The following is a 15465-nucleotide window of genomic DNA, read 5'->3' as shown; positions in this document are numbered from 1 at the left end:
GCGTTGACAAGACAAAAGGGGGATGCGTTGCAAAGCCAAAATAGAAGGAACCAACAGCAAACATTCAGCTAGTATATCACGCCTCCAGGCGAGTTCCACCAAGATGCAACATAACAATTGATGGGACGCTTGCCATTACAAACTCACATAGATCGAGCAATCAGCGTCAGAGTCAGGCCTCGGGAGAATAAACGAGCCAACACGATGACTTTTGTAGAGACTGGCAATTTGACTTGCTGTCTCGGACGATCCCTGTGTAGAGAGGTCGTCGCACCGGGGAAGCGCGGAGTAAAGCTATAATACCGTTCTCCTCCCAGATCAGCAAACCAAGGACTTGAAAGTGGACACTCCAAGACCCCCTCAGAGCTAGAAACAGAGTCTCTCAAAAATAGTAGCTCGAGACACTGAAATTGAATAAGGGAGATCGCAAAGAGCCCCTCCATGAGGCACAAAATCCACATGCGACAGAAGGCGGTCAGGTACCAGCTCCGCAGTCACATGGCTCGAGCGCTGGTGTCCTCATGAACAGGGACCCCGTCAACAAACCCCGTTTGTCTTATTATTTCGAAATTCGAACCCGTCAAGACCCTGATTAGCGTTCTTAACTGGGAACACGCCGAACTCGATTGTCCTTCGCAGATGGTGGTTGTCCGGTCAGAGGACTTGGAACTCACACGAGGACACGATTCATCATGTCACATCCATCGGAGACGGAGATATGCAAAGCAGTCTTAGAGTTTGCCGCCGAAGGCACATATCCAGATTCAGAGCAGGTAATTGCGGCTGAATTCCCGCTGTCAGCTCTTTCAAACGAACTGGAGCTCATCACGCAGGCCAGAGACGAGGTGGAGGTAAGCATTGCCGCGACTCCCAAGTTTATGGTCCGTTGGCAACCTGCTGATCTTCGGTGATTAGACAGAGATCAGCACATTAAGTCGCGATAATGATTTCGATATCGATGATTGGATATCACAAGCGAAACAGCTGCACTCGGACCTTGAACGATCGCGACTCACTGCGCGGGAAATTGTTAAGCAGCACGAGAGCACGATACCACTCGAACTGAAGGTGGGGGATGCAGCTGCCAAAGTTGAGCTAGTCGAGACGGAGATTGTGTTTAACCAGGCTGTGACGGACACAATAGAGCAGGTCCAAAGTCTCTGTCAACAGCTAAATGCCATACGGCCACTCTACGAAGGTGGCCAGTTTACGGAGGCAATTGACAAGCTAGAGGCGACCGAACATGCTATAAGCCTAGACAGCTGTTTTAAGAACACTAATGTGTTGGTGTTGCTCTCAGAAAACGTCGCCGCTATGCGTCGAGAATTTGTCGAGTTCCTTCGCGGCCGCTGGAATCAACATCTTGAGCTTGACAGCAAACACGGAAAATTGGCGATATCTGGTAAGTGATGCACAAGCTTGCACCGAAACGCAGTACTGAAGGGTCAGTAGATGATGCACTGGTAGAGATTATCTCTGCCCTGGAGCGCCTCAATGAGCTTGCTTCAACCAATAACCAATTTCAAAAGGAGCTATTTTTCGCGATTCTAGATCCAATACTGCTTTCTAATCCCGATGGCTGTAGTTACGGCGTCCAAATTGAAGAGTCGTTAATTCTGGTTGATTCGAAGCCATCCCGAGCCTCAGTTCCTGATGTGCTGGGCCATATTGTCAAAGTTCTCAGCTTCATTCGACGTTCTTTGCCGGCGTCCATTCTAACATCACTTTCTGATTCATTTATTCCTGCCCTTTCATCAAAGCTAATATCCCACTGGCTGTCAACTGCGATACCGACGGGGCTCGATGACTTGAGCCGTTTCGAGGCCACCTTGAACCACGTCCTTCAATTTACCAAGACTATCGAGTCCCTTGGATGGCATGGCCAGGAGGAACTCGTCTCCTGGACAAACCAAGCCCCGCGTTTATGGTTAACTAGGCGGAGAGTCGACTCGTTGGACCAGGTCCGCAAGGTGCTTGCTGTTAGCAAAGGGGACCCCCGACAGGTAGAGAGGGTCGAAAAGCGGCAGGTTTCTGAATCAGATGAGGTATTAGTAGACAACTCAACCTCGGATGATTGGGATGCCAGCTGGGATGACGAAAAAGACGACGCCCCAAAGAACGACGAGGAAGACGTTAGCGCCTGGGGCTTAGACAATGATTTGAATGACTCTAAGGCCACGAATGATGATATTGCCTCGGCCGCCGATGACGATGAAGCTGGAGAAGCTTGGGGCTGGGGAGACGGGGACGAAGACGAAGGCGAAGACCAGCTTCAGGCAGAAAAATCTCAGCCAAAGAAGTCAACTGCAGCTCTTGCCGATAGAGCCGGAACCCACGATAGCCACAGGGAGATAACGTTGAAGGAGCATTACACGATTACCGATGTGCCCGACCCAATTCTCCAGATTATCCAGCAACAGGTCTCAGACTCAGAGATCATATCCAGACCCTCGTATGTCCTGACCTAGCTCATTAAGACCATCTAAGCTAACAGACGTGCCAGACATTCTAGCACCCTCGTATCCTCCTCTGGAGCCGGCCTTCTTGCTCTCCCAACCTTAATCCTTGCCATGTTCAAGGCAACGGCGCCGTCCTTTTACAGTCTCAAACTCAACGCTGGCCAGATGTATCTTTACAATGACAGTCTATATCTTGCAGACCGAGTGCGTCAAGTTGCAAACGACAAGCAACTCTCGAGGCTCCATGGCGACGTCGAAGCACTCGAAAAGTTTGGCAAATTAGCGTACAGCAAAGAGATGCAAACACAGCGAACAATTGTCACCGATTTATTGGATGGTGCCCAGGGCTTTAGTCAGTGTTCGGAACAGCCTTTTCTTGGCGACTGCGAGAATGCCGTTAGCGCAACCGTGGATCGACTGCGGACTGTTTACAAGGAGTGGCAGCCAATACTCTCCCATTCAGCCTTGCTCCAGGCAATCGGGTCTCTGGTATCGACAGTGACTGAGAAAATCATCATCGATATTGTGGATTTGGGTGATATATCCGAGACCCAGTCTCAGAAACTGGTTTCTTTCTGCAATCAGTTATCGAAGCTAGAGGATTTGTTCCTGCCTGAGACCTCGGACAACGCTGGACCGGTTCCGATGACCGCTGTCTATGTGAGAAATTGGCTCAAGTTTCAGTACTTGATTAACATCCTCGAGAGTTCTTTGGCCGACATCAAATTCCTCTGGGTGGAAGGAGAGCTGTCTCTCGAATTCTCGGCAGATGAGGTTGTTGATTTGATCGAGGCTCTTTTTGCAGAGTCTGATCATAGAAGGAGGGCGATTGCAGAAATTAAGAGAGTATCTAGGGGATTATAGTGTATATATCTTATCACGAATACTTCTATTTCGCGTTGGTACTCTGATGTTCATGGCCTAGGCCCTAGACTAACTCATGATGCGGGGAGTTTTCCGCACTTGGCGCAAATGGCCGCATCGCCCGCCGTAGATTTTTTTTCCTTCCGCCAAGCGGAGATTTTCTGTCCGCAGCGAATGCGCAGAACTCACTGTCGTGGCTGCTACATTCTTTTTTTTTCCAATTTCACAGTCGAAAATGGACACCAGCCAGGATTCCCTCTCATCGCAAGCCGCTCAGCGGCAAGTGCGTGTGCAGCTGACCAGTAAACAAGAAGACATCGCCTTGCCTGACAACACTGGCCCAATCTTAGTCCCTACCGGTCGGTCATATGTTTGCGACTTGTCTCATTGAGCAACATACTAAATATCGACTCTGCAGGGTTGAAGCGATATGCACTTTCGACACTGGTGAACAATCTTTTGAGCAATGATAAGCCGGTCCCATTCGAATTCCTTATCAACGGATCCTTTCTCCGATCATCGATCGATGAATATCTCACGGCAAACGGAATATCAGCAGAAACCACGTTGGAGATTGAATACGTCCGCGCCCTAATACCGCCTTTGCATATTGCCTCCTTTGAGCATGACGACTGGGTAAGCTCAGTCGATGTGCTTTCCGCTTCGTCTCCCGCTTCAGCAGGATCTATAGCCCGTGGCCAAGAACGAATTTTGTCCGGAAGCTATGACGGTCTTCTACGGATCTGGAATATGTCTTCTCAGGTGATCGCAACCTCTCCGTCACCCACAGAAGGCGGACATACGTCCTCTATCAAAGCCGCGAAATTCATCTCTCCAAACTCAATTGTTTCGGCAGGTCTCGATCGAACAGTACGCTTATGGAAGTACTCCGAGAGTGAAGATGGCTTTTCAGGAACCATTGCCCCGCAGCTCGAGCTTTACGGGCATAAGTCAGGTATCAACTCATTAGCCACACACGCATCCTCAAATCGCATCCTCTCCGCTTCAGCAGATCACAGCGTTGGTTTCTGGTCGACAAAAAAATCAGACGCCCCCGCCGCGCCGGAACACCTGCTCCCATCAGCTGCATCTAGGACGTCCAAGAGGAGAAAGCTGAACGCCGCCGTGAGCGTCTCACAACGCGGCTCGTTGGCGCTCCTATCTGGCCATACTGCACCTGTGTCCGATGCGATTTTCGACGTGAACGACTCCACAGTCGGATATTCGGCATCTTGGGATCATTCGCTGCGTACGTGGGATCTTGTCACCGCCGCTTTAGTCGACACCCGGACAACGTCCCATTCTCTTCTTTCCCTCCTACACCTGCCCGATCATAACCTTCTCGCCACAGGAACATCTGCCCGTCATATCACTCTTATAGATCCACGTGCCTCGGCAGCCACCATCTCGGCCATGACACTCCGTGGCCATACGAACGCTGTGGTTTCCTTAGCCCGTGACCCGAACAGCACGTATGGCCTTATCAGTGGTAGTCATGATGGCACATGCCGTATCTGGGATCTGCGTGCTACGAAAACCGACAAAGGCGGAGCCGTGGGCGAAAGCGTATATTCCATTTCGCGCAAGAGCCTGGAGGAGGAGGGCAAGACGAACAGCAAACGCGTGGGTGGCGAGGGTGTCAAAGTCTTCAGCGTGTGCTGGGATCGTGAGGTGGGCATTGTTAGTGCTGGTGAGGACAAGCGGATTCAGATCAACCGCGGCGAGGGTGTACTATCGTCTAATTAGTTTGCATACATAATCTTGGGTGCCCTGCATATGAACAAAAGTTTATTAATCTCTCGTCCTACGGTGCAAAACTAATGTCTGTCATATCGTACATTCCGTCCATTTCTAGAAGCAAACTACCAAAAAATACATAATATTTACATTCAACGCCTTGCCATGCCCTCACATAATAACCTAAGCGGGCCGTCAAAGCGACTCAAGCGGACTGAGCAAAACAACCAGAAGACGAATGCATTTAAAGTCGCCTGTCGATACGATTGAGTCTGATGGGGATTTTGTTCTATAGCAATCAATCAGTATATCATGGCTCCATCCCATTAGCAGTAGAAATAACTCACGTTGTTCCTCGTTCTCTGTCCTCGAACCGGCAACCCCAACGCATGTCGTCGACCGCGGTACGTTCCCGTCTCCTTCAAGCGCTTGATGTTATCGAGGACCTGCCTTCGGAGATCGTTTTCAATCTTCATGTCTGAGAGCACGGCCGTCAAGTCAAGGACCTGCTTGTTCGCCAGGTCACCGACCTTGCATGTGTCGTGGATGTGGAAGCGGGACATGATGCGCGACGAGACTTGCGGGCCGACACCGAAGAACTTCTGAAGGGATTTCTGTAGCAAGAAGACCGGTTAGATTTGAGGTCGGTCAACCGGGGCGCCATATGCTGAGGCTTCAATGACGGGGTTCTTGCCTTGACGAGGTGAGTCTCGGGGAAGCTCACGCCTAGGATGAAAACCACCTAGCTTGAGATTAGTATTCTGTTTTGGCGGTTACGAGGAACGGTTGGTATCCGACGTACCATTTTGACTGCTGTTTTGTCTTATCTCGATGGACTTCAAGTGGTGTTTTTGCTTAAGTGCGGGAGAAATTGAGACTCGCAACAGCGTTCTTCCGGTATCTCTGGTATGCATATCGTAGTTATTGGTAGCGCACGGGCCCTCCTCCAGCCTCAGGCTGCAAAATCCATCCTTTTGTATCCCTTTTATTAACGTTATCAGGATAAATTACCGCTAGTCTCTTGATAACGCAAGCTGTCCTCCGCCATTCAAGCTCTGGTCTCCTCCTGATCTCCAACCGAATCCTCTGACTACCATCTTCCAGGGATTGGGACATCGTGGACAATGGTGAACCTTAAGAACATTTTCTTATCTTTCTTTTTGGTTTTGGCCGTTGGCCTGGCTCTTGTTAATGCTGAGCCTCGCGGACCCAAGATTACCAACAAGGTAAGTCATTACCCTCCTGGCCCGGATGATCACGCCTCTATTATTCCTGTCGGTTCGGTTTTCTAACTTCTGCAATCTGTAGGTCTACTTCGACATTCAGCATGGCGATGAAAGCCTAGGTCGAATTGTCCTAGGCCTCTATGGCAAGACTGTTCCCGAGGTAAGTATCGCTCCCTGAATCGACCCATGTGCGTGCACTAATATTAGTCTATAGACGGCTGAGAATTTCCGGTATGGTCTATGAATTGGCTAAGCTCAATAAGTCTTCAAATACTGACAGTGCATCTTCCAAGTGCTCTTGCTACCGGCGAGAAGGGCTTCGGATATGAAGGGTCCAACTTCCACCGGGTGATCAAAGACTTCATGATTCAGGGCGGTGACTTTACCAAGGGTGATGGTAAGTTATATCGACGAAGTGAGTAATTTCGGACATATGATATTGACAAGTCTCCAACAAGGCACTGGCGGAAAGTCAATCTATGGCGCCAAGTTCAAGGATGAGAACTTCAAGCTGAGGCACACCAAGACCGGTCTCCTGAGCATGGCCAACGCCGGCAGGGATACCAACGGTTCCCAGTTCTTCATCACCACTGCTGTCACTCCGTAAGCTACTTTGAGTCTTTCCATTGTTTATGACATCAATGCTGACACCTGCCTAGCTGGCTCGACGGCAAGCACGTCGTTTTTGGCGAGGTTCTTGAGGGTTACGACATTGTCGACAAGATCCAGAACGTCCCCAAGGGTCGCAGCGATAAGCCTCTACAGGACGTCAAGATCGTCAAGAGCGGCGAACTAGAATTCGAGGCCGATGCAGCTGAGGAAGGTGACAAGAAAGGTAGCCACAACGAGCTATAAAGCCGTCCCCGGCTCTGTACCCGCCATATAGAAGCCCAATGCTGATGGGTTCTGTTATGGAAAGCCTTGCCGACCAGCCAACCGTCTGAACCATATGAAACGACCCAGGTAGCAGACACGCCTGCCACATTTGATCACTCCTCTTCCATGTTCCCAAGAGTAGCAATGCTCGTCGTGGTTATTGGTGTGGCTGTGCTCTTGTTAAAGAACAGGAGGAAGATCAAGGGCTACTACGGGAAAGAAGAAGAAAAGAACATTGTCTAAATTAAATAAATGTGGACTTACGCTCCGTATTCGTACACTCTGTATGCTGCACGCCGTGCACGTTCGTCTGACATCAAAGCCGACCATTCTCTCTCCCTATGGTCCCCGCCGCATACACGGTATAGTGGCGAAAGGTAGTCACATGATGCCCGCTAGGATCACAGAGTAGTGGCGTGCCGGGCGAATCCATTCAGATTCGATCTATGATGTAGATACTTGTACTCCAGAGTAGAAACTTGATCTTGTCGGGCAAAAAGTTACTTGGCTGGTCCTGTTACACGCATGGCCTTGCATCATAGCGTTGGGTTGGGCCAGAGCCCAAGAGGCAGTACGGAGTACGACTGAGTAACTCGATGTACAACAAGCCCTAGACTTGGATGGTTACTAGTCAAGACATAGAGGGACACTCCCTACTTCCAGGCCGGATTAATTCTCCTCTGTAAGACTTCGAAACTAAAGAGTAATAATAAGAGATCTCCCAAAGTGAGAGACCCTGGGGTCAAACGCTGCGGCCAGCCCGCTACTGTTTGGCGGCGTTCTGATTGGGGGTTCGACTTGGGTGGACTTGGTCTTTTTTTGCCTTCGTTTTACCGGTAGACGGCGAGACGCCCAGAAGAAAGAAAAAAATCCTCTGAACCACACGCTGTAACTACTTGGATGAACACGAAGGCAACTTTATCCAGCAGCAGAGAGTAAGAACCAAACAGTAACACTGGATTACTTTTTTTTTATTATGCGTAGTTCCACTGGGAATAATTTAATACGCTGGTGAAGCAACACTGCGAGCCTGGCTGACACTTGCGGACTAAGCCTTTCTTGCCTCCTCTCCTCGCCCACAAACCTTCTTACTCTCTTTTCTTCTTCCCTCTCCATCCTCCTCCTTAAACCCCCTTCTTCTCCAGACATCCTAATCAAAAAGTCTTTTTCTTTTCAAATCCGACTCACGTATCATCCCTTTCTTTTACCGATTTCCTTTTTTCTCCCTTTTTGCACTTAATAGAGGGTTAGATCGGGAGATCACCTTGTTTCTCTCTTCAAAACACTTTCTCTTTTCATCCGATTCTTTGTGTTCTATTCTCGATAGAGCATCACAGGAATCTTCCTCGCTCTGGTTTCTACCGCTCTCTTTTGCCTCAATTCGCGAGAAATAATCGATTGTTCTGGTCCCGTCCGAAGCGAGAGCAGATCCGCACTTTTTGACAAGCTCATTTTCGACCTTTTACGTCGTACGTGGTTCTTCTCATCATCCCGTTTCCTGCGCCTCTCGCGATCTTTTTGGCTTACCAGCGGTTCGCACGAACAGTCTGTGAAATACCGCAAAAATGGCCGACGGTTTGAACATGGGTAGCCTTACCCTCAACGACTCTCAGCATGCGCCCGCTGGAGGCCCTCCCTCCGGCGGAGGCCGCGCTGCCTACATCCCCCCACACCTCCGTCAGCGCCAGGTTGGTGCCAATGCCGATGGAGCCTCTGCTCCTCCCCCAGGCCCTGCAGGTGGCTCGTGGGGCGGTCCTCGGTACGTGTGTCACATTTGAGCTATGCTAGGGTTTCGTAATGCCCTAGGATCTTGCTCGAACCATCAGTCCACTGACTTTTTTTGCTTTTACAGAGGTCCCCGTGGCGGCAACTGGGCCAATGCCAACGCTCCTGATTTCAATCCCCGTGGTCCCAATGGTAACACCAACACCGATACCGGCAACACCGGCTGGACTGCCACTGAAGGCAGCCGTCCATCATTCAACCCAGATGCTTACGGAAACCCAGGTCACGGAGGCGGAGGCGGCTACGCAGGTGCCTCAGCCCGAGGATCCGGAGACGGCCAGTGGCGCGACGGCAAGCATATCCCTGGCCCCGCGAACGCCCGTCTGGAGCGCGAACTTTTCGGTGTCCCCAACGACCCCACCAAACAGAACACCGGTATCAACTTTGCAAACTACGATGATATCCCCGTTGAGGCCTCCGGTCACGATGTCCCTGAGCCCGTGAACACATTCACCAACCCTCCTTTGGACGACCACCTCATTTCGAACATTGCCCTTGCCCGCTACCAGACTCCTACGCCTGTCCAGAAGTACTCGATCCCCATTGTCATGAACGGCCGTGATCTCATGGCTTGCGCTCAGACTGGTTCCGGAAAGACAGGTGGTTTCCTCTTCCCCATTCTGTCCCAGGCTTACCAGAACGGTCCTGCTGCTCCCCCTCCTTCCGCGGCCGGGCAGTTCGGTCGCCAGCGTAAGGCTTACCCCACTTCGCTGATTCTGGCTCCTACTCGTGAACTTGTCTCTCAGATTTTTGACGAGGCTCGCAAGTTCGCTTACCGCTCATGGGTCCGCCCTTGCGTTGTCTATGGTGGTGCTGATATCGGCTCCCAACTGCGCCAGATTGAGCGTGGCTGCGACCTCCTCGTTGCCACCCCTGGTCGTCTTGTTGATCTCATCGAGCGCGGCCGTATTTCCCTCGTCAACATAAAGTACTTGATTCTTGACGAAGCTGACCGCATGTTGGACATGGGTTTCGAGCCTCAGATCCGTCGTATCGTCGAGGGCGAGGATATGCCTAATGTCAACGACCGCCAGACTCTCATGTTCTCGGCTACCTTCCCCCGTGACATTCAGATGTTGGCTCGTGACTTCCTGAAGGACTACGTTTTCTTGTCCGTCGGCCGTGTTGGGTCTACTTCCGAGAACATCACACAGAAGGTCGAATACGTCGAGGATCACGACAAGCGCTCCGTTCTTTTGGATATTCTTCACACCCACGGCACTACTGGCCTCACTCTTATCTTCGTTGAGACTAAGCGTATGGCTGATGCCCTGTCCGAGTTCCTGATCAACCAGCGCTTCCCCGCTACCGCCATTCACGGTGACCGTACCCAGCGTGAGCGTGAGCGTGCCCTCGAGATGTTCCGTTCTGGCCGGTACCCCATCCTTGTTGCTACCGCTGTCGCTGCTCGTGGTCTCGATATCCCCAACGTCACCCACGTCATCAACTACGATCTTCCCACCGATATTGACGACTACGTCCACCGCATTGGTCGTACCGGTCGTGCTGGTAACACCGGTATCGCCACTGCTTTCTTTAACCGTGGCAACCGTGGTGTCGTCCGCGACCTGATTGATCTTCTGAAGGAAGCTCACCAGGAAGTCCCCTCCTTCTTGGAGAGCATTGCTCGTGAAGGTAGCGGATACGGCGGTCGTGGAGGCCGTGGTGGCCGTGGCCGCGGCGCCAACGCTACTCGTGACATGCGTCGCATGGGTGGTGGCGGCATGGGTGGTGCTCCCTCGTATGGCGGTGGTGGTGGCTTTGGCGCTCCCGCTGGCGGATACGGTGGGGGGGGTGGTGGTGGTTACAGCAGTGGCCCCTCTTATGGCGGCGGTGGTGGTAGCTACGGCGGCGGTTACGGCGGTGGTGGTTATGGCAACCCGTCTGGCCCTACCGGACCTTCTTCCTGGTGGTAAACGAGAGGTTGTGGTCTTTGACGCAGCTGTCGGGTCTGATTGGCTCCTCTTTTCTTTTTGTTTCTTCCTCCTACGGGATACGATCAGAACAAGTCCTGAGCTTGCTACACCGGTAGCGTATCACAGGACCGGCTTTGTCATGACTGCGACGACTCGATTTAGAATTTCGTTTTCCTCGTTGATCCCCCTTGAGCAATATGCGGTGTTACCTGCTACTTTCTACGCATTTTCAAATCTCGTTCCATGTTCGTTTTTATTTTGTTTTTAGACATGGCCTTCGATGTGGTCTGGGCTCGTTGTTCGACTCTCGATCATTCTACATTATGGTCGAAAGTTCTCGAGTCGGCGTTGCATGAACATCATAGACTGCGTTGACTTTCTCCTACGACCGCTTCTACCAGATACCCATTTTGTTCTCAGGCGGCCATATGGAGATTGACGACGTGTGCCGAGAAGGCTATCCGACTTTTTCGTGTAAAGCGAAGTGCATTTTATGATTTTCCTCTGCTTGGTGCTACAGCAACTGCATCGACCGTGTCTTACAACATAGAGTTCTTCTCTTTGCCAGTTTCGGTTCCTCAGGGGGGTTCGTTTTCATGCCTTTTCATCTTCACACGCACGTGTTTTTGTTTTTCTTTTTAGTCCTCTTGAAACCATACCTCCTTCTCTGACCTAGGTCTCTTGCTTATGATGTTCGGTTTCACATGAGTCTTTTCTGGCGCAGGGAAAGGCTTGCGGGACAGAAGTTTGACTTCTACGGAACTAGGGCCTTATGTTTTCTCCTAATTCTCATTTTGTTTTTCCTCACGAGAAGTCCTCAGGCCTTCTTCCTCGCCGGGTACTGCTTTCTGCGCACTACGTCTACGAAACAGTGGTATGCGAAATCATGACGGATGGATGATAGAGAGATGGGATTCTTTGCATTATATCTGGCGTTGGCTTGCTCTTTCACCAAAATCTACAGGTGTCTTGTGGAGGCTGACATTGAACGGGATCTCTCTTTTGTTATGATCATTACTCGGATCCGTGGAGGGCTGGCACTATTCGTGGTTGAGCAGCGTGAATCTATCATCGCATGTCAGTAGCGATATGCCGAAGACGGCCTGCCTATGGAGACTGGGTCTTGAGAAGGAGCTAGTCGCAATTTACCAAAAGTTTGACGCTCATCGAGTTCAAGTAAATCGTAGTATCTTATAGGATATCTCGGGATGAGGGCTTGAGAAAGATGGGTCATTACCGACGATTACTAGCGGTAATTAACATCGCAAACTGGCTCGCCATTACAATTCGGGGCGTGTATGTATGGGCTTAGAATAATAATCGCGGTCCAGCGTCAACCCCAGCTCTCGCGCTGCCCCGAGGCTCCCAACTCTTCACTCTCGAGTACCCCTTTCATCCCATCTTCCGCCTCCTCCCGCCCATTTCTCTACCCCGATCTCCCTTTTTCTTTCACCTTTACCTCAACTATTCTCATCACGCCCATCCGCCCATCAACTGGGTTACTTCTGCCGCATTATAGCTTCCCGAATTCTACCCTGCCGTTTGCCGAGTGCGCTTCGCCCTTACAGGGCACGTGGTCGAAAACCTCGCTAGAAAGCATCACGTCACCTTGATCTCGTATCGAAGCCTCTATTTTTCACAAGACAAGGCCTCTGCAGCTCCAATTCGCAATGGCCGACGTCGAGAGCGCGGGCGTGGACGATTCGTTTGCGCAATCCGAACCCCATGATGAACAGCAAATTCATAACATGACGGTCGGCACAAGGCGCCAACCGAACGGGACAATCGGATCGGTCTACTCTGGCAACAAAATTAGGCACTTGAAGAAGGAGGACGGTATTCCTTTGTGGCGCAAAGATATCCAGTATCAGTTTCTCAAGCTTGTCTTCGAAGACAAGACGCCGGTCTTTACCCGTTGGCCCGATGGGGAGAAGAACCTGGACTTTGCAGATATCTACATCGACGCTATGGCAAGAAGCAGCAAGACCAGCAAGATTCTCAAGGACAAGCTCCAAAGCGATAAGCAGGCCGCCATCAGCATGGCCATGGTTTGTCTGCTGGTCAACTTTGGACGGATGAATACAACCCTCAATTGTACGTTTCTGTCCCGTGCTTGCCCCGCCTCGTTATCACTGAAGTCGCTACTTACCACGTTTGATTTCAGTCTTTCCCGAAATGCGTGCTCAGCTGCGAACCTACCACTCAATCCCTTCGTTACAGGCGCATCAGGATCCGAACGCGTACAAGCAGCTACAGGATGCTCCCCGCCTCAAGTCTATTCTGAAGGGTGCATCGGAGGATGTGGATCAGCCTAATACTCTGGATAAGATCAAACGCGAAAACATTCCCCGTACCAACCCGGTGAACCTGATCTTCGTCCTCGCGCAGTATGCGCCCAAAGTGTCAGAGATGCATTTCTTTCCACCCCGGGATTTCTTCGACCTTGTCATGCGGTCGACATTGAGCAGTCAAACTCGGGCAAAGGCCTTTCTGTGGCTCATGTGGTGGTATCTGGAGAGTGACTTCTCTCGCGAGGCTGCACTCAATAACCCCTTCGGTCCTGGTTTGGAGGGTGAAGGAACCGGAGGCTTGCCGATCAAAGTTCCGTCTTTCGATATCCTCACCGAAGAGCAGGCCAATGAGGAAAATGTTGACACTCAATCCGAAATCGAATATGGGGAGGAGAAGCGCTTGGAACGTAAAAGTAAGCTACCGCTTAGATATGTACTGCTCCGACATTGCTGACATCTTATTGAGGAATTCTGGAGGAAGAGGAGCCGACTCCCAGAGCGCCCAAGCGTCCCAAGAAAAGTAAGGTCTAACTAAATCACCGGTTTCACCAATCCCATACTAATACTTCGTCTAAAGTGCCCTATTGGGATTACCAATATTACAAGCAAATGGAGCCCGGTAAGCTGCGTCCAATCTTCGTGAGAAGCCTCGCACTAATACGTTCAGGCACCAAAATTCTTTATCGTCAATTCGGCAACAAAGGAGATGCGTACAGAGCGGCGGCAGATTCCGACGACCTGATTGAGTTCCGCAACCCTGATGGGTCAATTCGGTCTACAGTGAAAATGCCTAGGGACGAAGACTACGCCTACGGCAGTCTCGATGGCCCATCACCGCGCATTGTACTAAGGACAAAAGCGGAACGCACTCCCGACGCCGCGTCCCCGGCACCTCCAGGCTCAGGCCATCCTGTCCTGAATCGTTTCGTCACTGAAGCTTCCCCTCATCACTCAGGTTCAAGCCGACGGCCTCGACCACTTACCCAACACCAATTAGCTGTCGAGCGAAATCGACGGCAACGAATAGAGTACATCTTGGCGAAGCGGAAGGCTGATGCGTACCGCTTGCTCCGTGCTGAGAGGATGATTGAGACCTCCTTTGCCCGTTACGGACGCTTGTTGCACAATCTACCTGATGGCTATGACACCGATGATGACAAATCCTGGGGAAAGGGAGGCCTTCTGCCAAATCCGGAGGAAGAAGAGGATTTTGGCGAGTGTGCGAGTTTTTACTTATCGGTCATTCGCAAGGCGGCCAGACGACTGGACCGATGGGACTATGAGGATGCCAACGGGCCGAGGAGAGACCGCAAGAAGGAGCGGGAAGAACGACAGAAGGCAAGAGAGGAAGCAATGGAAATTGACGATGATCTAGACGGCAAACTGTCGGCCAAGAGCAAAGCCCGGGCCCAGCGCAATGCCAAACGCAAGCTTGCTCGAGCGGCCGCGGCGGCGTCCACCCCGAACGCCTCAACTTCCAAGCCAGCTGCATCCCGTTCGAAAGGCAGTCGAAGCCGGAATCAACGCGATGGAAAGGGGGCCGCAGCAACTTCTCATCTGTTGGACACACCGAGTCGGGATGATGCCCTCTCCCCGGCACCTGGTGATTCGGAAGGAGAGGGGGCTCTTGATGACATTGATCGGGAGCTTCTGGGCGAAGGCAGTGGCGATGAGGATGACGTGCCGTCCCGCAGGCTTCAAGTCTCGCGCGCCGCCGAACTAGGATATGACGACAGTTTCCTGGGTGGGGACGCTGACGATGTTGACGCCTTGTCATCTGATGAAGATGATGAGGAGGCGGAAGACGAGGAGCTTGATGACATGGATATCGAAGGTGAGGCTGACGATAATCTGTCCGTACCCGGCGGAGAAGGCCGTTATGCAGCAAGCGATGTTTCGGTGGCCGACTACGCAAACGGCAAACCGGGATGGGGATGAGCACCAAAAATGAGGAGTTCCCCTAACCATGACAGGATCCAATGGTGTGTAGGACTAGGTTTTTCTTTTCAAGCTCGTATTCTCAAAAGCTAGAAGCCCGTGTGTTCGTTGTCTTCAGCATTCGATGTCTTTGCCTCCGGGGTCATGTTTCTATCCCCATTACTTCTTCACCGGAACCCTGTTTATGCTTCCTAGACTCATAGTCCCGCATTCCAATAGAATTAATACACCCCTGCGCCTCGTCCAGATTAGAATCACGGGGCTAAGCAACACGGCGGAAAAGAAAAACGCAAACCTATCAAGTGCCTACTGCCTAGTGACAAAGGGTGGCTTGCCGGAGTATATCCAGAAGAGTAAACATTCAGCACTTCAG

At 51.4% G+C, this 15465-nt stretch overlaps 6 protein-coding genes across 6 annotated transcripts; 5 read left to right on the top strand and 1 right to left on the bottom strand.

Annotated features, from left to right (window-relative positions):
• Window positions 1-692: 692 nt before the first annotated feature.
• Window positions 693-3323, top strand: DSM5745_11320 (uncharacterized protein; the record flags this gene model as incomplete). Its single annotated transcript, XM_026753336.1, has 4 exons — window positions 693-851; window positions 916-1402; window positions 1453-2452; window positions 2504-3323. The coding sequence occupies 4 exons, from the start codon at window positions 693-695 to the stop codon at window positions 3321-3323; spliced, it is 2466 nt and encodes an 821-aa protein (XP_026598109.1).
• Window positions 3324-3558: 235 nt separating this feature from the next.
• DSM5745_11319 (WD repeat WDR12/YTM1 family ribosome biogenesis protein) lies at window positions 3559-5069 on the top strand (the record flags this gene model as incomplete). The annotated part of the gene is made up of 2 exons (XM_026753335.1): window positions 3559-3682; window positions 3742-5069. The coding sequence occupies 2 exons, from the start codon at window positions 3559-3561 to the stop codon at window positions 5067-5069; spliced, it is 1452 nt and encodes a 483-aa protein (XP_026598108.1).
• Window positions 5070-5304: 235 nt separating this feature from the next.
• Window positions 5305-5623, bottom strand: DSM5745_11318 (mitochondrial 37S ribosomal uS13m domain-containing protein; the record flags this gene model as incomplete). Its single annotated transcript, XM_026753334.1, has 2 exons — window positions 5305-5349; window positions 5408-5623. The coding sequence occupies 2 exons, from the start codon at window positions 5621-5623 to the stop codon at window positions 5305-5307; spliced, it is 261 nt and encodes an 86-aa protein (XP_026598107.1).
• A 561-nt stretch (window positions 5624-6184) lies between these two features.
• DSM5745_11317 (Peptidyl-prolyl cis-trans isomerase B) lies at window positions 6185-7141 on the top strand (the record flags this gene model as incomplete). The annotated part of the gene is made up of 6 exons (XM_026753333.1): window positions 6185-6286; window positions 6369-6446; window positions 6501-6517; window positions 6580-6683; window positions 6745-6889; window positions 6946-7141. The coding sequence occupies 6 exons, from the start codon at window positions 6185-6187 to the stop codon at window positions 7139-7141; spliced, it is 642 nt and encodes a 213-aa protein (XP_026598106.1).
• Window positions 7142-8727: 1586 nt separating this feature from the next.
• On the top strand, window positions 8728-10863 carry DSM5745_11316 (DEAD/DEAH box helicase; the record flags this gene model as incomplete). The annotated part of the gene is made up of 2 exons (XM_026753332.1): window positions 8728-8921; window positions 9015-10863. The coding sequence occupies 2 exons, from the start codon at window positions 8728-8730 to the stop codon at window positions 10861-10863; spliced, it is 2043 nt and encodes a 680-aa protein (XP_026598105.1).
• Window positions 10864-12533: 1670 nt separating this feature from the next.
• Window positions 12534-15092, top strand: DSM5745_11315 (putative INO80 chromatin remodeling complex (Ies1); the record flags this gene model as incomplete). Its single annotated transcript, XM_026753331.1, has 5 exons — window positions 12534-12957; window positions 13028-13567; window positions 13621-13674; window positions 13732-13773; window positions 13822-15092. The coding sequence occupies 5 exons, from the start codon at window positions 12534-12536 to the stop codon at window positions 15090-15092; spliced, it is 2331 nt and encodes a 776-aa protein (XP_026598104.1).
• Window positions 15093-15465: the final 373 nt, after the last annotated feature.

Source organism: Aspergillus mulundensis (genome assembly GCF_003369625.1).
Source record: "Aspergillus mulundensis strain DSM 5745 chromosome Unknown scaffold_24, whole genome shotgun sequence".
Classification (NCBI taxonomy): domain Eukaryota; kingdom Fungi; phylum Ascomycota; class Eurotiomycetes; order Eurotiales; family Aspergillaceae; genus Aspergillus; species Aspergillus mulundensis.
The sequence above is the reverse complement of the archived record's forward strand: the minus strand, read 5'-3'. Positions and strand labels throughout refer to the sequence as shown.